Source organism: Ostrinia nubilalis, chromosome 23, assembly GCF_963855985.1.
Source record: "Ostrinia nubilalis chromosome 23, ilOstNubi1.1, whole genome shotgun sequence".
NCBI classification, from domain to species: domain Eukaryota; kingdom Metazoa; phylum Arthropoda; class Insecta; order Lepidoptera; family Crambidae; genus Ostrinia; species Ostrinia nubilalis.
This window is the reverse complement of record NC_087110.1, coordinates 1,032,794-1,057,395: the sequence shown is the minus strand read 5'-3', so window position 1 is coordinate 1,057,395 and position 24,602 is coordinate 1,032,794. Positions and strand designations below refer to the sequence as shown.

At 45.4% G+C, this 24,602-nt stretch overlaps 1 protein-coding gene across 1 annotated transcript in view; it reads left to right on the top strand.

The window, feature by feature from the left end:
* Positions 1-24,602, top strand: part of LOC135083188 (cleavage and polyadenylation specificity factor subunit 1) — a 42,047-nt gene that overhangs the window by 14,520 nt on the left and 2,925 nt on the right. Inside the window, exons 15-29 of the mRNA XM_063977924.1 lie at positions 1,100-1,238; positions 2,180-2,352; positions 3,443-3,634; positions 4,061-4,228; positions 4,784-4,969; positions 8,879-9,029; positions 9,807-9,985; positions 11,524-11,738; positions 14,911-15,057; positions 18,077-18,149; positions 18,690-18,842; positions 19,532-19,726; positions 21,479-21,593; positions 22,813-22,929; positions 23,767-23,896. Coding sequence (XP_063833994.1) covers positions 1,100-1,238; positions 2,180-2,352; positions 3,443-3,634; positions 4,061-4,228; positions 4,784-4,969; positions 8,879-9,029; positions 9,807-9,985; positions 11,524-11,738; positions 14,911-15,057; positions 18,077-18,149; positions 18,690-18,842; positions 19,532-19,726; positions 21,479-21,593; positions 22,813-22,929; positions 23,767-23,896 — 2,333 coding nt within the window. The remainder of the gene's footprint in view (positions 1-1,099; positions 1,239-2,179; positions 2,353-3,442; positions 3,635-4,060; positions 4,229-4,783; positions 4,970-8,878; positions 9,030-9,806; positions 9,986-11,523; positions 11,739-14,910; positions 15,058-18,076; positions 18,150-18,689; positions 18,843-19,531; positions 19,727-21,478; positions 21,594-22,812; positions 22,930-23,766; positions 23,897-24,602) is intronic.

The following is a 24,602-nucleotide window of genomic DNA, read 5'->3' as shown; positions in this document are numbered from 1 at the left end:
CCAATATTGGTGTGAAGTGGGGATGCATACGTTTGAAAGTGCTTGTCGCGGGTTTGTTCTCAGCCGTAAGACTTCCACTGCTGATTGAAACTACATGGCCTCAAACAGTTGTTGGCACCACCTGATGTTCATCCTGCACAGGTATGGAGTTCATCTCCTTCTTAGCTAGAGAACGTCTAGTGCTGATCTGAACAAAGGATATCTACAGCGACCGTTACGTTTTCTTCTTGAAAGACGTCTTCTAGACAAAAGTCCAAAAATGTATACAGCTATCCAGGCTCTTCCTGCAACCTTAACCGATACACCGCTCGGAAGTATGTACCTATGCGTGCTTTATCGGGACTTCAGTGGATTGTTGGTACCACCTGATGTTCATCCTGCACAGGTATGGAGTTCTACTGCTTCTTAAAAGCGAAAGAGAGAGAAAAGATATCTTCTGGACAAAGCCCCAAGTTCCACAGTGACCGTGACAGTGGATAGCTGCCATCCAGGCTCACACAGGTATGAGCTTTTTATCAGCCAAATTGCATCTTCTGTTGTCATCAGTATGCTGAAACTGATGACAAAGGTATTTCACAAGGATGCAGTATTGCTGCCTGCAACATTCACCAGAATATAATCCATCGAATGGGAGACCTGCCTACACTGTCCCCTCTCGGGAGGTATCTATCTCAATGTTCATCAGTTCTAAGAGCTATATGACCTTATTATATCCGGCCTATTTGCCGTAAAACATCGAAAGTCAAGTTACTACTTTACTTTAGCATTTGCTACTTTAGTTACTCCCGGCCTAATCAATTCTGCTATTCACAAGATCAATTTTTCCCGTGGTCTTGCTGTGCTACAGACAATCTTTCATCCATTTGTATATTGTTATTTTTAATGTGTTCTCTGTCTACTGTCATCAACTGCCTTCATCATCATCATCATTTCAGCCATAGGACGTCCACTGCTGAACATAGGCCTCCCCCAATGCTCTCCATGATGATCGATTGGTAGCGGCCTGCGTCCAGCGCTTCCCTGCTACCTTTACGATGTGGTCGGTCCACCTGCCTTGCCTATAAAAAATTCATGCAAAAATAAACTTTATTACCAACAGGTGAAGGGCGAGTTCCAAGGCAAAGCGCCCAGCAACGTGAAAGCCGAAGGCCTCAAGCCGGGCGCCATCTACGAACTCAACGACGACGACGAACTTCTCTACGGCGGCGACCAGACGCCCGCTTCTATGGCCAGCGTAAGTAGGAACATAAATATTCTAAAGCCCGGTCCGTGAGCACGTAGAATTTTGCCCAATGACCCCAAGCTACCCATCCTTATCGCTATCGCTAAATTCTACCTTCTTATGAGGCCCATAGTAAGCGACCACGTCTCAGCTCCGTAAACCATCACTGGCAACACACACTGGTCAAAGACTTTTCTCTTGAGACACTGCGGTATTTCGGACGTGAGAATATCGCGAAGCTTACCGAACGCTGCTCAGTAATAGTAACTATAGTATCTAAAGCCCGGTCCGTGAGCACGTAGAATTTTGTCCAATGACCCCAAGTTACCCATCCTTATCGCTCGCGCGTAATTATATTGCTGTCGCGACTGTGCGACGCGCGCCCGCAGTGAGTGTGCGAGCGCGACAGCAACATAATTACGCGCGAGAGTAGCTTGGGGTCATTGGACAAAATTCTACGTGCTCACGGACCAGGCTTTAGATACTATAGTTACTATTACTGGGCAGCGTTCGGGAAGCTTCGCGATATTCTCACGTCCGAAATACCGCAGTCTCAAGACAAAAGTCTTTGACCAGTGATGGTATACGGAGCTGAGACGTGGTCGCTTACTATGGGCCTCATAAGAAGGCTCAAGGGCGATGGAGCGTGCTATGCTCGGAGTTTCCCTGCGTGATCGAATCAGAAGTGAGGAGATCCGTAGGAGAACCAGAGTGACTGACATAGCTCGCAGAATTGCTAAAATCAAGTGGCAGTGAGCGGGGCACATAGCTCGTAGAGCTGATGGCCGCTGGGGCAGGAAAGTTCTTGAGTGGCGACCACGAGCCGGAAGACGTAGCGTGTGCAGGCCTCCCACTAGGTGGACCGACGATCTGGTGAAGGTCGCAAGAGGTGGCTGGATGCGAGCGGCGCAGGATCGGTCTTCATGTAAATCCTTGGGGGAGGCCTTTATCCAGCAGTGGACGTCTTTCGGCCGAAACGAACGATAGTTACTATAGCTAAAGGCGAGTTCCAAGGCAAAGCGCCCAGCAACGTGAAAGCCGAAGGCCTCAAGCCGGGCGCCATCTATGAGCTCAACGACGACGACGAGTTGCTCTACGGCGGCGACCAGACGCCCGCTTCTATGGCCAGCGTGAGTAGGAACATAAATATTGTAAAGCCCGGTCCGTGAGCACGTAGAATTCTTTCAGCCAAGTGACATAAAGTGCCCGCCAAAGGCCTTCCCTAAGGATTTCCACAAATGGATCACAACGACCGATTTCCAATTTTTACGTCATACACCTCCCGGGAGAGGAGACTAATGCCCGTTTTCACCATCAATCCCTAATTTTTAAGTGACCCCTATGAAAACAAAATTCATATTATGTGTTGTGGAAGGCATAAAAGTACCTAAATCCTTACGAAGTCAACTGGCTATAATATCTATGGGGACGTAGAACTAAAGCCTGGCGTCTATGGTCAGCGTAAGTACACACACCGGTCTTGTAAAGCCCGGTCTGTGAGCACGTAGAATTTTGTCCAATGACCCCAAGCTACCCATCCTTATCGCTATCGCTAAATTCTTATGAGGCCCATAGTAAGCGACCACGTCTCAGCTCCGTAAACCATCACTGGCAACACACACTGGTCAAAGACTTTTGTCTTGAGACACTGCGGTATTTCGGACGTGAGAATATCGCGAAGCTTCCCGAACGCTGCCCAGTAATAGTAACTATAGTATCTAAAGCCCGGTCCGTGAGCACGTAGAATTTTGTCCAATGACCCCAAGTTACCCATCCTTATCGCTCGCGCGTAATTATATTGCTGTCGCGACTGTGCGACGCGCGCCCGCAGTGAGTGTGCGAGCTACATTTACTTTTTATATTTTTGGAACCAGTTTCAACCAGGGGTTAAAGTTATACAGGGACGTGTAAGCGCTTTGGACCTGTTCTGTAAGCTTACAAGTGTTTTGCATTAATAATAAATAATAAAAGCGCTTTATTGCAGCATAGAATTATAATGCCTATAAACCGACTAAGTGCAAGAAAAGTGAGGCACACTTCTAACTGGATTTAGTTTTTCCACATGATCTGACAGTTGTCAAAGTCTTGTTGACAGACAAAAACAGTTGTCGTTACTTGTCTCATTTTAGACGAAGCGCTTGTACAAGGTCGATTATTAATCTAAGATTTAAAGAATTTTTATCACTTTTATGACTTACAATCTTATTTCGTCCCCCACAGATAATGTTAGCAGAACAGTCTAAAAACCCTGGCGTTCCTCGCCGCATCTCGCGCTGGTGGAAGAAACATCTAGTGGAGGTCAAGCCTACGTACTGGCTGTTCGTGATCCGACGCAACGGGAACTTAGAGCTGTATTCGCTGCCGGAGATGAGACTGAGCTTTTTGGTCAGAGACGCTTGCGCTGGACATAGGGTAAGTCGATTTATTAAAGGCAGTTATAGAGTTACTTACAACCTGGTCGAGTTAACTGCTCACCAGGTAGCTGTGACGTCATGTCAACGCTCTGGTACGGACAGGACGAACGCGAAGAGATGTGCGTGGGAGAGTTCTATTCCAGCGAGGTACGCGGTTAGCTTGATCGTGTTGTATAAAGGATAGAGAAGCCATCGTAAAAATCTTGCTCCATTTTGAAAAGAATTAAAACTATAGTTTGCTGCAGCTGCTGCATTAGTTCTGTCGTCTAAGCAAACTTAAAACATGCAGCGCTAGATCGCTTACATAGATGTCAAGTCGCACTAAAGCATGGTGTACGGATTGCAGTACAGTTCAGTTGAACAGAGCGATGGTTTGGATCGCGAAATCGAGTACATAGTACCGGGCAGTACATATTATTAAAAATTGGGCGTGCATTCGCCGTCGTTTGTCAAATGGTGGAAGAAACACCTGGTGGAGGTCAAGCCTACGTACTGGCTGTTCGTGATCCGACGCAACGGGAACTTAGAACTCTACTCGCTTCCTGAGATGAGACTGAGCTTCTTGGTCAGAGACGCTTGTGCGGGACATAGGGTAAGTCCGGTTTCTACCGCCATTTCTTCAGCACCAACCCATACGTTGTCCCGTTGTCCCGAAGTAATGGGGCAAGCTACGTTTGGGACTTGTAAAAATGCCTTATTGATCTTTTATTACACTAGGTAACACTGCACTGTGATCTTCGTACCACCGTGCCTAACAGTCAATGAATATCCTGTTTTTTATGTATTTACATAAGTTAAGCTATAAGCCGTGCCGTGTCTGAGTAGAATAAGACCTTTCCCAATGTTCGTGGCAATCGTAAAAGGCGATTGATGGGCATGGTAACCATCTCATTGCCTTTGAGGGTGTACTTCAATAATGGAAACTAAATAATCAGGTGATAAGAGAGAAATGAGAATCCATTATCCAAATACAGTGGGCTGAGTGTTAGTTTGTAAAAAATGTATGAAAATTTTAGTTTCTGAAAGTTTCCCGCTAGGGGCGCTGTACAATCTGTCATACATTTAATATCATTTTTTGAAAAACTCACACTCAGATGCCCTCAGATGTTGATACTGTAAAATATTACATCATTATTGTTTCTTCCAGATCCTAGCAGACAGCCTAGAATCAGTCCCAGTCATGCCGAACCCAGCGGAAGACGAGCAACTCAACTCTTCGCATCACAACGCGTCAGTGGACCGATTGCGAGAACTACTGGTGGTAGGGCTCGGGAACAAAGGATCTCGCGTGCTGATGTTGATGCGCTGCGATAACACGCTGATGGTCTACCAGGTACGTGAGTCGCATGTGATACATGTGAGTCGTATGTGATACATGTGAGTCGCATGTGATACATGTGAGTCGTATGTGATACATGTGAGTCTCATGTGATACATGTGAGTCGCATGTGATACATGTGAGTCGTATGTGATACATGTGAGTCGTATGTGATACATGTGAGTCGTATCACAACGCCTCAGTGGACCGATTACGAGAACTACTGGTGGTTGGGCTCGGGAACAAAGGCTCTCGCGTGCTGATGCTGATGCGATGCGATAACACGCTGATGGTCTACCAGGTACGTGAATCATATGCAGGGATGTTATGGATATCTGTAACCATAACCGAAACTATCGGATATCCGAAATAAAAAAATATCCGTAACCGTAACCAAAACCGATTCAAAGTTTCGGATAAAGGCGGAGTTTAATAAATATGTTTTTAATATTTGTTACTTGTCTGGCATCCCCTGGCACAATTCTGGTACCCGCCTGTTTTACCTTTATCATAAGTACCGTCATCTATATACAGTCGTGGTCAACTAATTAGGGACGCTATATGACTAAAACACAAGATCGTCTCTCCAGTCCGAAAAAAAATCTTCACGAGGCTTTGTAGCTTGTGCCTATTAGTAACAAGTAATTTGGCTAGTATTCTAAATATTTAAAGGCCAGAGAAGAAACTAGCTAGTTGCGATCAATATTTTTAAAATAAATAAATCATTGCCACCTACACATTTATTGACCTAGGGATGGACAACTAATTAGGGACACGTAACACTTTCTCTGTAAATGTAAATAAATTGGTAATTATTTAAGTGTTTATTACATAAAATGTTTTCATTAATAAAAATAGAATACAAAACAAAATCATTAAACGTATTTTTAATAACCAGTATGGTTGCCTTTGTTGGTTATAACCATTTGACATCGGCGCGGCATCGATGCAATGAAATCATTACAGGTTTGTAAAGAAATATTATTCCTAAAACCTTCAAATGCCTCGGAAAGCTGATTTTTAGTGCCAGTACGTTGAGCTGCAACTTTTTTCTTCGCTTTATACCATAAGCTCTATCGGGCTTAAGTCTGGGTTGTTTTCGGGCCAATCTAGTACCGTCACTGACTGTTGCGCTAAGAACGATTAAACAGAGTACGCGGTATGTTTTGGGTCGTTATCGTGTTGAAATATTCATGACACTGGTAAGAAAGACTTCTTCAGCATACAATAGCATCGTTTTTGCCAATATTCCTTTGTATTTGAATTGATCAAGTTTACCTACAGTTCCTTTTATAGGTCCTACTCCATATTCAGAAAAACAGCCCCAGATTTGAAGATTGCCGCCTCCATGTTTCACCTGCTTCTTCGTTTACTTTGGTTTCATTTCGGACTTTATAGGTCATGGCATGTATTGTCTGCCATCGGATGAATTAAGATTTATCTTGGTCTCGTCAGAAAACAGCACATTTCTCTATTGAGCAAAAGCCTAATGTCCATACTTTCTTACAAACGCCAATCTTGTTTCTTTGTGTTCCATCTTCAGTAGTGGAACTTTTCGAGCAACTCTTCCTACAAGCTTTGCCTCCACCAGTCGCCTTCTGACGGTCCTCGCTGATACTCCAGCAGTCAGTTCTGGTCCAAAAACCTCGCTCTTGATCAGAATGGAACCCTTAAAGGGGTCTCTCTTCGCGAGAGTGACCATTCTGCGATCGTCTTGTGGGGTTGTTTTTATTGGCCTCTTCCTTCTAGGCACACTTTCTGTGGTTTCATGATTTTGAAATAAGCCACTGCATTGTAGATCATGTTTTTGCAACATTTCAGATGATCTGCAATTTTCCGGTATGGCCATCCACGCTGATAAAGATTGATTATAACTTAGCGCATTGTTGTTTTTCTTTCGACCCATTACCTTTAATTATTTGATGCGTTTTTAACTCGCACGATAAGAATGTCGCTTTTAAAATTGTCGCCGAAATTATACATGAACAGAATAAAAGTTGTTACTTTTTATTTTTTTAATTTTGAGGGAAAACCTTAAGCGTCCCTAATTAGGTGGCCAGGCCATCCGTACCATAATTATCAATTCATGTGTTTTGCTTAAGAATTTTTATTAGATTAGTAAGTTTTTTTTTTGTTATTGTATTCTATTAACTAGAATACTTGATAGTCAATATGTTTACAAAGTAACAGTCAGTAATCTCGAATGAAGCTCTCAATAATAGGATATGAACACTTAATATTGCTTAGTATTCTATCTGTCCCTAATTAGTTGACCACGACTGTATATAAAAGAAACTCGTGTTAGTTACTCCACTTATAACTCAAGAACGGCTGAACCGATTTAGCTGAAAATTGTCAGGGAGGTAGTTTAGAGCCAGGAGAAGGACATAGGATACTTTTTATCCCGTTCGAAATTAAAAAAGAAGTCTGCTTATTTATTGCCATTAAGGCGAAACAAAGTTCGCCGGGTCAGCTAGTAGTACATAAAGTGGCTATATGTGTCGCGCAGCATCTTGCTAAGTATTTGAAATTGAATATTACCATTTTAAAATTCTAATATCCGTAACCGAAATTATCTGAAACTTTCGGATATGATTCGATTTCGAATCCGAAATGATTTACTATCCGTAACCGTAACCGAAACCGGTATAATATCATTCTAATATCCGTACTGGTCAAATACTTTTGACTTGAGACACTGCGGTATTTCGGACGTGAGAATTTCGCGAAGCTTCCCGAACGCTGCCCAGCCGAGTTGGATTCGACGATTAACCTCTTTCTCGAAGTTGGACCTACCTAACTGGACTGTTTGTCCCAGGTATACATAATTGTCAACAACTTCGAGTGTAGTGTCTCCAACCTTCAGAGGAGTGGGTACAACACGGGCATATAACAAGTATTTGACCAGTGTGTGTTGCCAGTGATGGTGTATGGCTCTGAGACGTGGTCGCTTACTATGGGCCTCATAAGAAGGCTCAAGGTCACCCAAAGAGCGATGGAGCGTGCTATGCTCGGAGTTTCCCTGCGTGATCGAATCAGAAATGAGGAGATCCGTAGGAGAACCAGAGTGACTGACATAGCCCGCAGAATCGCTAAAATCAAGTGGCAGTGGGCGGGGCACATAGCTCGAAGAGCTGATGGCCGCTGGGGCAGAAAAGTTCTTGAGTGGCGACCACGAGCTGGAAGACGTAGCGTGGGCAGGCCTCCCACTAGGTGGACCGATGATCTGGTGAAGGTCGCGGGAAGTACCTGGATGCAAGCGGCGCAGGACCGGTCTTTGTGGAAATCCTTGGGGGAGGCCTTTGTCCAGCAGTGGACGTCTTTCGGCTGAAACGAACGAACGAACGAATATCCGTAACCGTATCCGTAACAGAAACTTCATATCCATAACATCCCTGATCATATGTGATACTTGTGACTGTGTATCACATATGCTGGTGTATCCCGTATTGGGGATGTGGGACATGAGAAAGGTTTGGGTTCTTTTTACTCATGTTATAAAAGATCAAACCTCGTGAATCATATATGATACATCACTGAAAGAAGAATCGCATTTTCTACTATCAATTTCACAAAGGTTTAAATAGGTATAATGATATGAGTACATTCGAATAACGTTCGTATTCACAAACATTACTATGAGGTCTCATAGTGCGCGTGGACGCACCGGGTGACTCGAACCAATCACAGAGCTCTAATCAACGCTGTGCGTTCGATTTGCTGCTTCACTTAAGCAAGTATCGTTTGTGAATACGGGCGTAAGAGTATGTTCCAAAGTGAAAGCAAATCTTTCCAGGTATACAACTCTCATTAATCCCTACTTCTTTTGTGAGCTTTCAAATCGACGTGACATCTTTTCCACCACAGTCTTGTTAAATATTTTCAACTGTATCTCCATGGCATAAAGTTCACATATCTTTACAGGCATACAAATACCCCCGAGGCAACTTAAAGATGCGTTTCTCCCGAATGAACGTGAGCTTTCCATTCGGCTACACGGGTGGCGAGCCGCCGCCCGCTGACTCGTACGAAGGCACCTTCCTGAGGGAGCATGTGAGGCAGATGCGATACTTTGGTGAGTGGACTTTGACCTACAAGGTGGACCGACGACATCGTAAAGGTAGCAGGGAAGCGCTGGACGCAGGCCGCTACCAATCGATCAACATGGAAAGCATTGGGGGAGGCCTATGTTCAGCAGTGGACGTCCTATGGCTGAGATGATGATGATGATGATGACTTGCATTGGAGGTAGCTTAGCTATGTACCGAACATCGGGATTGCTACCATGTACCTTAATTTTGAGTTTCCGATATTTCGGCACTGTTGCAAGCGCCATGGTTACTGAGTAACTGAGACTTTTGATTTTAATTTGTCAACATATTGCGCTGTTTGTTCTCAGCACTGGTCCATTATTATCCCAAAGCAGTTGTAGGGTAAAACACACAAAAAAGGGTTCTCTTATTAATTTTAGTTAATCAGGGGTATAGTATTTGCACTAACTAGTTGGCGCCACTGGAGAGTTACAGGACTTTACTCTCTAGTGGCGCCATACTAGTGAGTGCATAGTGACAGTCGTGCCGCTTCAGCATTTATCATTTGGCCATGTCTGTGCCACTAGCGAGCGACCTTAATCTACTATGGCGCCATCTTAGTTAGATAGTCCTTCAATCCTTCCAGTGCTCACAAGTTGGCACCACTATCTTAGATACTAGTGAGTGACAGGCAGGGCTTTACAATGGTGCCAACTGATGAGGGCAAATACAATAACCCTCATTATTTATCATTGACAAAGTATGTAAAAGTGTTTTTCAAAAGCCTACTTGCAAAAACTAATAGACTTATTGTGTCACAGGAAACGTGGGCGGCTACAACGGCGTATTCATCTGCGGGCCCACGCCCTACGTGCTGCTACTGACGGCCCGCGGGGAGATCCGGCTGCACCCGCTGGCGGCCTCAGACACCACCGTCGTCGCCTTCGCTTCGTTCAACAACACCAACTGTCCGCAGGGCTTCCTGTACTTTACTGCCGATGTGAGTCGCTGCTGTATCTTAAGACAATGACAGGACGCGCGACCGATGACAGGACGCGCTAACAGTGACAGGACGCGCTAACAGTGACAGGACGCGCGACCAATGACAGGACGCGGGCCCACGCCCTACGTGCTGCTACTGACGGCCCGCGGGGAGATCCGGCTGCACCCGCTGGCGGCCTCAGACACCACCGTCGTCGCCTTCGCTTCGTTCAACAACACCAACTGTCCGCAGGGCTTCCTGTACTTTACTGCCGATGTGAGTCGCTGCTGTATCTTAAGACAATGACAGGACGCGCGACCGATGACAGGACGCGCTAACAGTGACAGGACGCGCTAACAGTGACAGGACGCGCGACCAATGACAGGACGCGCGACCAATGACAGGACGCACGTGTTACTACAGTCTTTCATCATGTTAGCCACAGGACGTCCACTACTGAACATAGATATGTTATTCTGATTAATTTCGTTGCGGGTCCAATGACAGTTTAACTTTTCCCCGGGACAAGCTTGACCTTCACTGGTTGGATTTTTATTGGCGGTCAAGCTGTAGATCCTGGCTACACAGGAGTTGCAGGTGAACGAGAGGTGGGAATAGTCCCGTGCTGAACATAGACCAGTGATAGGGTTCCCCCGATGATTTTCAGATTAACAGCAGTCTTTGCATCCAGCGCCTTTTTTACGTCGGGAAATGCTTTACCCCCTGACCGATGGAAACGTCCAGTGGGCTATGTGGGGCTCTCCCCTATCCACGACGGAGCCTACCCACTAAAATCCGACGGTGTCCACTGGAGCCCTATAAAACCAAGCCGCAAGTTATTGTCCTAACTTGGACATTCGTCCGCAGTTCCGTCTCAGGCTATGACTCGCTCTCAAGCAAGCCTTTATTTTTCTCGAGCAAAACTTTAATGCCAAAATAAATTTGTACATAAGGCTTTTCTCGTGGCCCTGGTAGAAAAGCCTTCTTGTCCACTTTAGCAGGCTACGATCTGCTCTAATTCATAATTCATTTAATCAATGCATCATGTAGTACATTGGATGTTAAATTGTAGGTGTCTTAGAGCTAAACATGTACCCTGCTTGGTCATTGCAACGTCAATAGTAGGCATTCGTTAATATTACACACATGCTATCATGCAACATTTATACCGCTGATTCTACTAATCAAGAGCGGCCCTTCAAAGAATGGGCCCGGGCAGACGCCGTTTGGGGTTTGACTTATGCCCAGAACAAACGGTGAAACGCAACTGCAACGAAACCGCAACTTTGTGATGAATCTGATGAATGAAACTGAAACTGAAAGTTTCAAACTGGTCGCGTCATGTGTGGTCTCTCAACGGACGCTATGGCAGAAACTTAGATGAAACTCAAAAGCAGTTGCAGTTTCGTTGCAGTTGCGTTTCACCGTCAGTTTTGGGCCTTAGATGTCTCCTGCATCATGGCCCAGGCAAAGTCCTCAACGTACTTTATAATATGTATTGTGTGTATCAATAAATTTTTTATCTATGTATTCTCATGCAAAACCTTTTTTCCCAGTCGGAGCTCCGCATCTGCGCTCTACCCACCCACCTATCCTACGACGCTCCCTGGCCAGTGCGGAAAGTCCCCATCCGAATGACGCCGCACTTCGTGACGTACCACATGGAGTCCAAGACTTACTGCCTGGTCGCGTCTACGTCACACCCCACGCAGACTTACTACAAGTTCAACGGGGAAGATAAAGAGAAGTCCAATGAGAATAAGGGGGACAGGTGAGCTTTGTACAGGTGGATATCGTTTACTTAACAGATGGCACCAATAGCGATTGGCAAGATGCTGCACAGTGGCGCCATTTTGGTGGGTGAAAAGGTGAGTCTTCTGATCGCTTCAGCGCTCATAAGTTTGCGCCACTCTCTTCTGTCACTGTCACAGTGACATTACGGTGGCGCCATCTTTGTGACTACGAAAGCGTTAGTCCTACCGCATCAGCGCTCTCCAGTTGGCACCACTGTCTTCTGTCACTGTCACAGTGACTTTACTCTACAGTGGCGCCATCTTGGTGAGTACAAATGCGCTAGTCCTACCGCTTAAGCGCCCACCAGTTGGCGCCACTGTTTTCTATAAATGTCACAGTGACCTTACTCTACAATGGCGCCATTTTGGTGAGTATAAATGCGAGTCCTCTTAGCGCTTCAGCGCTACCAGTTGGCGCCACTGTCTTCGCCATTAGCAAGTGACCTTACTCAACAGAGGCGCTAACTGGTGAACACTAAAACGATAGCCCTCATTATCATATGACGCCGCACTTCGTGACGTACCACATGGAGTCCAAGACTTACTGCCTGGTCGCGTCTACGTCACACCCCACGCAGACTTACTACAAGTTTAATGGGGAAGATAAAGAAAAGTCCAATGAGAATAAGGGAGACAGGTGAGCTTTATGTTACAGCCATCGTTTTTTTACTTAACGGTTGGCACCACTAGACATGACCCTACTCTACATTTGTGACATCCAGATGAGTGCAAATGTGAGCCTACCGTTTCAGTGCTATCCAGTTGGCGCCACTGTCTTCTGTCACTGTCACAGTGACCTAACTCTACAGTAGCGCCATCTTGGTGAGTACAAATGCGAGTTCTCCTACCGCTTTGGCGCTCATCAGTTGGCGCCACTGTCTTCTGTCACTGTCACAGTGACATTACTCAGTGGTGCCATTCTAGTGTCTACAAATGCGTTAGTCCTACCGCTTCAGCGCTTATCAGTTGGCGCCAATGTCTTCTGTCACTGTTACAGTGACATTACTCAGTGGTGCCATCCCAGTGTCTACAAATGCGTTAGTCCTACCGCTTCAGCGCTCGCCAGTTGGCAACACTATATTCTGTCACTGTCACACCTTACTCTACAGTGGCGCCATCCTAGTGAGTGCAAATTCGAAAGTATAATGCCGCTTCAGCGCTCATTAATTGGTGTCATTGTCTTCGTCACTAGCAAGTAACTTTACTGTTCAGTCATGCCAACTGGTGAGCACTGAAACGATAGCCCTCATCATCACATGACGCCGCACTTCGTGACGTACCACATGGAGTCCAAGACTTACTGCCTGGTCGCGTCTACGTCACACCCCACGCAGACTTACTACAAGTTCAACGGGGAAGATAAAGAAAAGTCTAATGAGAATAAGGGGGACAGGTGAGCTTTATATTACAGCCATCGTTTTTTTACTTAACGGTTGGCACCACTAGACATGACCCTACTCTACATTTGTGACATCCAGATGAGTGCAAATGTGATCCTACCATTTCAGTGCTATCCAGTTGGCGCCACTGTCTTCTGTCACTGTCACAGTGACCTAACTCTACAGTGGCGCCATCTTGGTAAGTAGAAATGCAATAGTCCTACCGCTTAAGCGCTCACCAGTTGGCGCCACTGTCTTCTGTCACTGTCACAGTGACCTAACTCTACAGTGGCGCTATCTTGGTGAGTACAAATGCGCTAGTCCTACCGCTTCAGCGCCCATCAGTTGGCGCCACTATCTTCTGTCACTGTCACAGTGACATTACTCTACAATGGCGCCATTTTGGTGAGTATAAATGCGATAGTCCTACCGCTTCAACTCTCATCAGTTGGCTCCACTGTCTTCTGTCACTGTGACAGTGACTCTACTTCACAGTGACGTTAACTGGTAATTGCTGAAACAATAGCCCTCATTATCATATGACGCCGCACTTCGTGACGTACCACATGGAGTCCAAGACTTACTGCCTGGTCGCGTCTACGTCACACCCCACGCAGACTTATTATAAATTCAATGGCGAGGACAAAGAGAAGTCCAATGAGAATAAGGGGGACAGGTGAGCTTTATATTACAGCCATCGTTTTTTTACTTAACGGTTGGCACCGCTAGACATGACCCTACTCTACATTTGTGACATCCAGATGAGTGCAAATGTGAGCCTACCGTTTCAGTGCTATCCAGTTGGCGCCACTGTCTTCTGTCACTGTCACAGTGACCTAACTCTACAGTGGCGCCATCTTGGTAAGTAGAAATGCAATAGTCCTACCGCTTAAGCGCCCACCAGTTGGCGCCACTGTTTTCTATAAATGTCACAGTGACCTTACTCTACAATGGCGCCATTTTGGTGAGTATAAATGCGAGTCCTCTTAGCGCTTCAGCGCTACCAGTTGGCGCCACTGTCTTCGCCATTAGCAAGTGACCTTACTCAACAGAGGCGCTAACTGGTGACCACTAATACGATAGCCCTCATCATCACATGACGCTGCACTTCGTGACGTACCACATGGAGTCCAAGACTTACTGCCTGGTCGCGTCTACGTCACACCCCACGCAGACTTACTACAAGTTTAACGGGGAAGATAAAGAAAAGTCCAATGAGAATAAAGGAGACAGGTCAGCTTTATATTACAGCCTTTGCCCGCTGCTTCGCCTTTCTTTAATAGGGCTATAGTTTTTAGGATTTCGTAGTCCTGACAAGGAAACCTGTTAAGTATTACATACTTAACAGTTGGCGCCACTAACTAGTGATTGACATGACCCTACTCTACAGTGAGTGAGTGTAAATGCGACAGCCCTCATACCGCTTCAGCGCTCACCAGTTGGCGCCACTGTCTTCGCCACTAGCAAGTGACAGTGACGTCTACAGTAGCCTGGCCACTGTGGAGAGAATAAGGCAAATTCTTCATTTACTTCTGGTAAATTAAAGACTGACGAACTGACGGCCGATGGGGCTGGCGACGACATCATAAAGGTAGCAGGAAGGCGCTGGATGCAGACCGCCACCAACCGGTCATTGTGGAAATCATTGGGGGAGGCCTATGTTCAGCAGTGGACGTCCTATGGCTGAAATTATGATAATGAGTGACTAAATTACCTGATGATAATATAAATATAATAAATATAACCATGTGTATTCTGTATTTCTGTTCAGGTTCCCGTACCCACTTCAAGAGCGGTTCTCCGTGGCGCTGTTTTCTCCAGTATCCTGGGAGTTAATCCCGAATACACGCATCGAGCTGGACGACTGGGAGCACGTCACCTGCCTCAAGAACGTGGCGCTGTCCTACGAGGGCACCAGGTAACAGCCTTATCTGGGTTCTAGGTAACCGTCTCAGAAGGACACCAGGTATCCACTTCAGAAGGACAACAGGTATCCACCTCAAAAGGACACCAGGTAACCATCTCACCAGGGCACCACGTAACCATCTCACTTAGGCACCAGATAACCGTCTCACCTGGGCACCAGGTAACCGTCTCACCAGGGCACCAGGTAACCGTCTCACCAGGGCACCAGGTATCCAACTCAGAAGGACACCAGGTATCCTCCTCAGAAGGACACCAGGTAACCGTCTCAGAAGGACACCAGGTAACCGTCTCAGAAGGACACCAGGTAACCGTCTCACCAGGTCACAAGGTAACGCTTCAAGAGCGATTCTCTGTGGCGCTGTTTTCTCCAGTATCCTGGGAGCTGATCCCCAACACGCGCATCGAGCTGGACGACTGGGAGCACGTCACCTGCCTCAAGAACGTGGCGCTGTCCTACGAGGGCACCAGGTAACAGCCTTATCAGGGTTCTAGGTAACCGTCTCAGAAGGACACCAGGTAACCGTCTCACCTGGATACCAGATAACTGTCGCACTAGGGCACCAGGTATCCATCTTAGAGGACACCAGGTATCCATCTCAGAAGGACACCAGGTATCTACCTCAGAAGGACAACAGGTATCCACCTCAGAAGTACACCAGGTATCCATTTCAGAAGGACACCAGGTATCCAACTCAGAAGGACACCAGGTATCCATCTCAGAAGGACACCAGGTAACCGTCTGACTAGGGCACCAGGTAACCATCTCACTTGGGCACCAGGTAACCGTCTCACCTGAGCAGCAGGTATCCTTCTCAGAAGGACACCAGGTAACCGTCTCACAAGGACACCAGGTATCCATCTTAGAGGACACCAGGTATCTAACTCAGGAGGACACCAGGTATCCATATCAGAAGGACACCAGGTATCCAACTCAGGAGGACACCAGGTATCCATATCAGAAGGACACCAGGTATCCAACTCAGAAGGACACCAGGTATCCATCTCAGAAGGACACCAGGTAACCGTCTGACTAGGGCACCAGGTATCCATCTTAGAAGGACACCAGGTAACCATCTCAGCAGGACACCAGGTAACCGTCTGACTAGGGCACCAGGTATCCATCTTAGAAGGACACCAGGTATCCATCTCAGAAGGACACCAGGTATCCATCTCAGAAGGACACCAGGTAACCATCTCAGAAGGACACCAGGTAACCGTCTCACCAGGTCACAAGGTAACGCTTCAAGAGCGGTTCTCCGTGGCGCTGTTCTCTCTGGTATCCTGGGAGCTGATCCCCAACACGCGCATCGAGCTGGACGACTGGGAGCACGTCACCTGCCTCAAGAACGTGGCGCTGTCCTACGAGGGCACCAGGTAATAGCCTTATCAGGGTTCTAGGTAACCGTCTCAGAAGAACACCAAGTATCCATCTCAGAAGGACACCAGGTATCTGTCTCAGAAGGACACCAGGTATCTGTCTCAGAAGGACACCAGGTAACTGTCTCAGAAGGACAACAGGTATCCATCTCAGAAGGACACCAGGTAACTGTCTCAGAAGGATACCAGGTAACCGTCTCAGAAGGACACCAGGTATCTGTCTCAGTTGGACACCAGGTAACCGTCTGACTAGGGCACCAGGTATCCATCTCAGAAGGACACCAGGTATCCACCTCAGAAGGACAACAGGTAACCGTCTCACCAGGGCACCAGGTAACGCTTCAGGAGCGGTTCTCCGTGGCACTGTTCTCTCCGGTATCCTGGGAGTTAATCCCGAATACGCGCATCGAGCTGGACGACTGGGAGCACGTCACCTGCCTCAAGAACGTGGCGCTGTCCTACGAGGGCACCAGGTAATAGCCTTATCAGGGTTCTAGGTAACCGTCTCAGAAGGACACCAGGTAACCGTCTCACCTGGATACCAGATAACTGTCGCGTCTTTTTGCGTCAGGTAAAGCATGAAACCACCTCTGTGGTCTAGTGGTAAGACCACCTGCTTCAGACGCAGAGGTCCCGCGTTCGATTCCCAATGGGGGCAGATTTTTTGTTCGGTTTCGTTGGTGGTAGGGCTTGTTCTAAGTCCGCCTGGCTAGCTACCACCATCTTACCCAAGTCTGTCGCCATAACAACAATGTTAACAGCATTGTTGTTTTCCGGCAGTTAGAGGTCCTGACCCACCTTCGGCCTGATCATCACTTGCCATCAGGTGAGATACAGGCCAAGAGCTTCCACGTTGTGGATAAAAAAAAAGAAACTGCATACTCATGTACCAGTTGCGGGCAGTGAAAATGGGTAATGTGAGGCTCTCCCCTACGGAAGGGCGGGGAATACTAAAACCTTACGGCATTGGTTCGCAAAATGTGGGGCGCGCCCCCCAGGAGGGGCGCAAAGACTTATAAAGGGGGGCGCGGACCATCTGTAAGAAACCTGGGACCGCTGAGAGAATGCATTCCAGACTGCTCGATAAGACCAATAAATAATCTTGACTGGAGGAGAGGAATTTTTGTATGGTCGAAAGGGGGCGCAATTATAAGTTCCCTAACATTGCAAAAAGAAATGCTGTGTATACCTGTAATTGAAATCATATACGCACCATGTGTTAAACCATGTTAAAATGTATGAACTGTATTATGTAGGTATGTGACTTTGTTGGTGTACCTAATAAATAAATTTAGTAGTTTTGTGTTATTGTACTATGGGCCATTCATCCGCGGCTCCGTCCTAAGTTATGGTTCACTCTAGAGCGAGCCGGCCTTGAGGGAAATGTTCCACTCCGAACTTCTATGTTCTTCTGATTGGTGTCGTTGCGCATCCTATGAGTTAAACTTTCCTCCGAGACAAACTTGGTTTGCACTGGTTACATTTTTATGGGCAGTTAAGCTGTAGATCCTGGTTACACAGGAGTTGCAGCGATGGGAACAAGAGATGGTATTAGTCCCATTCTCTCTTTAGGTACCTTTTTTTTGTATTCTTTACTTTATTATCATCTTCTAAAATTACATTTACTTTTGCAGATCAGGACTTCGCGGTTACATAGCAATAGGAACAAATTACAATTACAGCGAAGACATCACGTCAAGAGGAAGGGTGAGGAACTTATTTCATATTGCTCTGCTTATCTAATTATGGTCCATTATAAACTTATCAATTCATGGAAATACTGAATAGACTAAGTGACGACCACGCCATATTAATATGTTGACGACCAAGCCACCAAATTCCTCAATTTTATTATTATTTTTTACGAAAGGCAAGGCAGGATTTATAGCAACAACTAGCTTTGGTCCGCGGCTTCACCCACGTGAAATTTAGTTTGTCACAAATCGTCATAAATTATATACAATAATACTGTAAAGTTTCATAAAAATCCGTTCAGTAGTTTTTGGGTGAAAGAGTAACAAACATCCAGACATCCAAACTATCGCAATTATAATATTAGTAAGATAATAATAATATAGTGTTCGCTGGTTCCGATTTTTGCCATGTTGGAAATTATAAAGTTGAACGATTATGGCGCCCCTCTGTCAATGTGTTTGGTGGTCCCCAGTTTAGTGTAGTTCATCAATAAAAATCTTTGCTTGTGCTGCGTGACCTATACTAATGCTATGATATTGTTTTTAATTCCAGATAATAATCTACGACATCATAGACGTAGTTCCGGAGCCAGGCCAGCCGCTCACCAAGAACAGGTTTAAGGAGTTATACGCGAAGGAACAGAAAGGCCCCGTCACTGCTTTGACGCAAGTGCTGGGGTATCTGATATCTGCTGTGGGGCAAAAGGTAACTATAATATTTCTCATTAATCATCGTCATCATCATTATTTCAGCCATAGAACGTCCACTGCTAAATATAGGCCTCCCCCAATGATTTCCATGTTGATCTGTTAGTAGCAGCCTGCGGCCAGCTCCTTCCTGCCACCTTTATGATGTCGTCGGTCTACCTTGTAGATCAACTTTAATGTTCCACTCAACAGCTGCCTTACGAACTTGCCACAGGAGTTATCATTTTAGATAAATGCCTTTTGCTTACGTTCAATTTAATTTATCGCAGAAAAACTGACTTATTTAAGCCTAGATGCAGACCACCAACTTTTAGTTGGCCGATAGTTTGGACCGATTTTAATTTGTATGAAGAATCGGCCGATACCCAATCAGTGTAATATGCGCACTTTCATACATCTCCATACTGATCAACATCCCGATCCAATTATCGCCCAACTAAAAATCGGTAGTCTGCGCCTAGGCTAACACTTATCATTGTAATTTGACCAATTAACTCTGACATGTAATCAATAATACAGTGTAAAATTTCAACAAAATCCATTCAGTAGTTTTTTCAGAAAGAGTAACAAACATTTACATCCGATCCGATGATCCGTCTGCTCGTTTGCCTCCTGTCACATAAAAAATAACCTTGAAACGAATGTGATTTTTCAATGAAATATTTTGAATTTTTATTCAACCCACAGATCTACATCTGGCAACTCAAAGACAACGACCTGGTGGGCGTGGCGTTCATAGACACGCAAATATACGTGCACAAAATGCTCGCCGTCAAGAATCTCGTGCTCGTAGCAGATGTATACAAATCCATCTCTCTTTTGCGATACCAGGCACAGCACAGGACATTGTCACTTGTGTCGAGAGACCTGAGGAGTGCACAGGTTAGTAGGTTTGTCAGATTAAGGCCCGGTCTGCGAGCACGTAGAATTTTGTCCAATGACCCCAAGCTACCCATCCTTATCGCTCGCGCGTAATTATATTGCTGTCGCGACTGTGCGACGGGCGCCCGCAGTGAGTGTGCGAGCGCGACAGCAACATAATTACGCGCGAGCGATAAGGATGGGTAGCTTGGGGTCATTGGACAAAATTCTACGTGCTCGCGGACCAGACTATAGAAGCATTTGTTTAGGGTAGTATTGTAGCAGCTTAAAATCTTGAACGGTAAGTAAGTGTTGTATTGTCATAAGACGCTGTCACTAGTGTGAAGAGACCTGAAAAGTGCACAGGTTAATACGTTTAACGGATGAAAAGCGTTTCTATGGGATAAAATGGTGGCTGTTTAAAATCTCGGACGTTAAAATATACGTGCACAAAATGCTCGCCGTCAAGAATCTGGTGCTCGTAGCAGATGTATACAAATCCATCTCCTTGCTGCGGTACCAGGCACAGCACAGGACATTGTCACTTGTGTCGAGAGACCTGAGGAGTGCACAGGTTAGTACATTTATAGGATAAGAAGCAATCTATTGAAGCGTTTCTTAACCTTAGGAAATCAAGCACGAATTTAAGGAGGTCCTTAAAAAAGGAGGATTAAATTTCGGACTTATACTTGATGGCATTTATTTATGATTGTTAAATGGTCCATTACATATGCGCGGACCACAGGTTAAAAAATCTCTGATCTATAGGTTAAAATGGTGGCTGTTTAAAATCTAGAACGGTAGCTGTATTGTAAGACAGAACGCTGATACTTGTGTCCAGGGATCTGAAAAGTGCACAGTTATCAGATTAGAAGCATTCCTATAGGGTAAAATGGTGGCTTAAACATCCAAATCGAGAACGGTATCTGTTCTAGCTGTACTGTAACAGAACGCTGTCACTTTATGCTTAACAAGGCAGGTATTTGACCGCAATCGCACCTGGTGTTAAGTGAGATGCAGTCTAGGATGGTACATATCTGCCCTGTAAGTACACAGGCACGCAGATATGTGCACAAGATGCTCGCCGTCAAGAATCTGGTGCTCGTAGCAGATGTATACAAATCCATCTCCTTACTGCGCTACCAGGCACAGCACAGGACGTTATCACTTGTGTCGAGAGACCTAAGGAGTGCACAGGTTAGTTACGATTATTGGATTAGAAGAATTTCTAATGGATAAAATTGTGGTTCTTTAAAATCTAGAACGGTAGCTGTAACAAAACGCTGTTACTTGTGTCCAGTGAAATGAGAAGTGCACAGGTTAGTAAGTTTATCAAATTAGGGGTTTTGTGGGTTAGAATGATAGCAGTTTTAATCGAACGATGTATGTAGCTGATGTATTTGAGACCATCTCGCTGTAATGGCAACAAACACAGCACAGAACATTAGCAGACAAGTTCATTAGATATCGGATACTTGCACAGCTTTGTACGTTTATCTGATTAAAAAGAGGTTTATCCGACTGTTGCAGGTCTCTTAAAAATTCACCCTGAATACTTTAAATTGATTTCATGTGGTGGTATCAAACACAGCTCAGAACTGCATTAACCTGGGGAATCCACATGTCATTACGAAAATAAGTAATCGAAAAGCGAGTCGATCACTATGCCCTCGTCACGTCACGCGTTTTATGTGTATGAGGTGTTTGATCGTTGCATTATTATCTTTGAAATTGTACTGAAAAATATGTAATATATGCTGTTTTCTCCCGTAGATATACGAGATGGAGTTCATGGTGGACAACACGAGTCTTGGTTTCCTAGTCAGCGAGGCGGACGGCAACCTCGCGCTGTTCATGTACCAGCCTCAAGCGCGAGAGAGCTATGGCGGTGAGTCATTGTCGCCCTTGAATATTAGTGCATAGAGTCCAGGCTGCCTTGTCAACTTAACTTAACTTCGAACTTTTATGTTCTTCTGATTAATTTCGTTGCGGGTCCAATGCCAGAACTTTCCCCCGGGACAAACTTAACATTCACTGGTTGGGTTTTTATTGGCGGTCGAGCTGAAGTCCTGACTTCAGCGATGGGAACGAGAGGTGGGAATAATCCCGTGCCAGGTCAACTCCTTAAAACCCGGTTTTCACGAAAGCGGAGATGAGACGAGAGATGTGCGGAGAAGCTGGCAGGTTATTTCCACCAAAGCGGAACGGAGAGGATACGATACGAAAGGGCAAGAGATGTGAGCTGTGAGTAGTTGTCAATCTATTGTTGTCTACGAATCGTATGACACTAGGGTGTGCGAGGCGAGAAAAAGAGTTATGACACTCTACATAATATATCCTTTCCGCTCCGCTTGATCCATTTTCACCGAAACTGAGCGGAACGGGACTATTCCCACCTCTCGTTCCCACCACTGCAACTCTTGTGTAGCCAGGATTTACAGCTTGACCGCCAACAACCCAACCAATGAAGGCATTGTAGGCAACAGCTGAGCGGAAGGGAAATGTAGAAATACCGATATCTGATTGGTTATTCAAAACACATCTCTCGTCTCCGCTCTTCTCCGCCTTGGTGAAAACCGGGCCTAAATGTAATGTGGTGTATTCCAATTCGATCACCTAGGTGATCAAGTTGGACCTTTAATGTTACCAAAGTGTCGCTTGGAATCCACTTTGATCACCTGGTTACCAGATCCACGTATAGGTAATAGACCAATGTAATCTGCTACTTAAGCTCGATTCACACATATCAGTGAAGCCACAGTTCCGTTACAGTGTCCGCTCAGTTCAGTATCAGTGTAGCACTGATGCGTCAGTGAAATATTTTGAATATTTTAAAATGTCAGAGAGCTGTTTCAATATTCCTGTTCAGAAACTATGAAGTAAGTTATTTTGTTTTTGATGTTTGATGTCCGTGATCCGACAAAAAATATCGTCGTCAACGAATAATCTGTGATTGCCGGTGTCGGCACTGACACTGAAAAGTGGGGATGCTTTCATAGAAACTGTATGAAAGAATATTTCGCACTGTGCCGGTACTGAGCCTGAACTGTGACTTCACTGATATCGAGCTTTACTCGCTCCATTAACGTGGGTCGTCCGTCCGCCAGGCCAGCGGCTGATCAAGAAGTGCGACTACCACCTGGGGCAGCAAGTACACGCCATGTTCCGCATCGCGGCGCGGCACTCGCCCGGGGACAAGCTGCGCCGGCACGTCACTATGTTCAGTGAGTTTTCATTCTTCTTCTACTTCTGCTTCCTTTTTGATGTTGGCAATACACGTCGAGGCCGACTTGATTTGTGCCATTTTCACGTTTCATGTGAGACTTGTTACAAAATGGGACCAAGTGGGATGGGACTTAGGCTAATGATATAATGAAAGATGATAGATGATACACCTTCCCACCCTTTGAGTCTCAGTAAAGTTGTGGTGCTTTACTGAGACTCCATAATGATCTACTTGAGAATCCGAAGAATCACGCTGCACTGTTTTGTTTCATTTGCCCACACTCATGCACGTTCGTTCACGAACACTTAATGGTAAATTTTTATTACACATAAATAGACGTCGAAACACGAATTTTAAAAAATAAAACAAAACCGCTAACATGACGCTTCACAATGCAAAAACTTTCTTACAGTACCAATATACAAATTTTCAAAAAAAAATTGACGCTTTGAACTTTTACCTGCAACTTTATGAGGTCGTCTATCCACCTTTTAGGTTGACATTCATTTGTTTCAACCAAAAGAAGAACAGCTGGTCAAAGGCTTTCCTACAGGATTTCCACAACGACCGAGATTGTACTGCCTTCATCAGATTGTAATTTTTTCAAAATGAGGCCTGCCTTATACTACGTCTAGGCGTGATTTATGGTCGCCATTTGAGACTTTTCTACCCTTACGGCCATCACTTCTACCAGCTACTTGCCCAAATCTTGCCGCTTATTTTGGCAATTTTTCGGGCTAAGATGTTTACTTTGGTTTTCCTGTGTATTACTCCTTATTTCCGAGTCTTTCTTTACTACTTAATGGTTTAAAAAATATCTCTTTGTATCTTCCAGCGACCCTCGACGGTGGCGTAGGCTATGTCCTGCCAGTGAGTGAGAAAGTATACCGTCGATTGTTGATGCTGCAAAACGTCATGAACAACTACTGCTGCCACGTCGCCGGACTCAACCCGCGCGCGCACCGGTAAGAGACGTTTTGAATGAGGGCTATCGTTTTTATACTTAACAGTTGGCACCCCTGGCGATTGACAGGACCTTACTCTACAGTGGCGCCATCTTGATGGGTGCAAATGCGATAGTCCTCCTACCACTTTAGCGCTCACCAGTTGGTGCCACTGTCTTCGCTACTAGCAAGTGACAGGACCTTACTCTACAGTGGCGCTAACTGGTGAGCGCTAAAACGATAGCCCTTATTGTGAACTCCGTCAGTTTATAATATGATGCGTGAGATTGTAAACTAGTGGGTTAGGTTAGGTTAAATTGTATTTTTTTTTTAAATTAGGCATATTATAATCTGACGGATTCATAATTTTACGCCACACGAGTGTTGACAATGTGAGTTGCGTTGGCTCTGTGATGAATGAGTGGTGACGCTGCCGTCCGTTAGTTTGTTTCAGCCAAGTGACGTAAAGTGCCCGCCAAAAGCCTTCTCTAAGGATTTCCACAAATGAATCACAACGACCGATTTCCAATTTTTACGTCATACACCTCCCGGGAGAGGAGACTAATGCCCGTTTTCACCATCAATCCCTAATTTTTAAGTGACCCCTATGAAAACAAAATTCATATTATGTGTTACCATAGAGGTCACTTGAAAATTAGGGATGGATGGTGAAAACGGGCATAAAAGTACCTAAATCCTTACGAAGTCAACTGGCTATAATATCTAT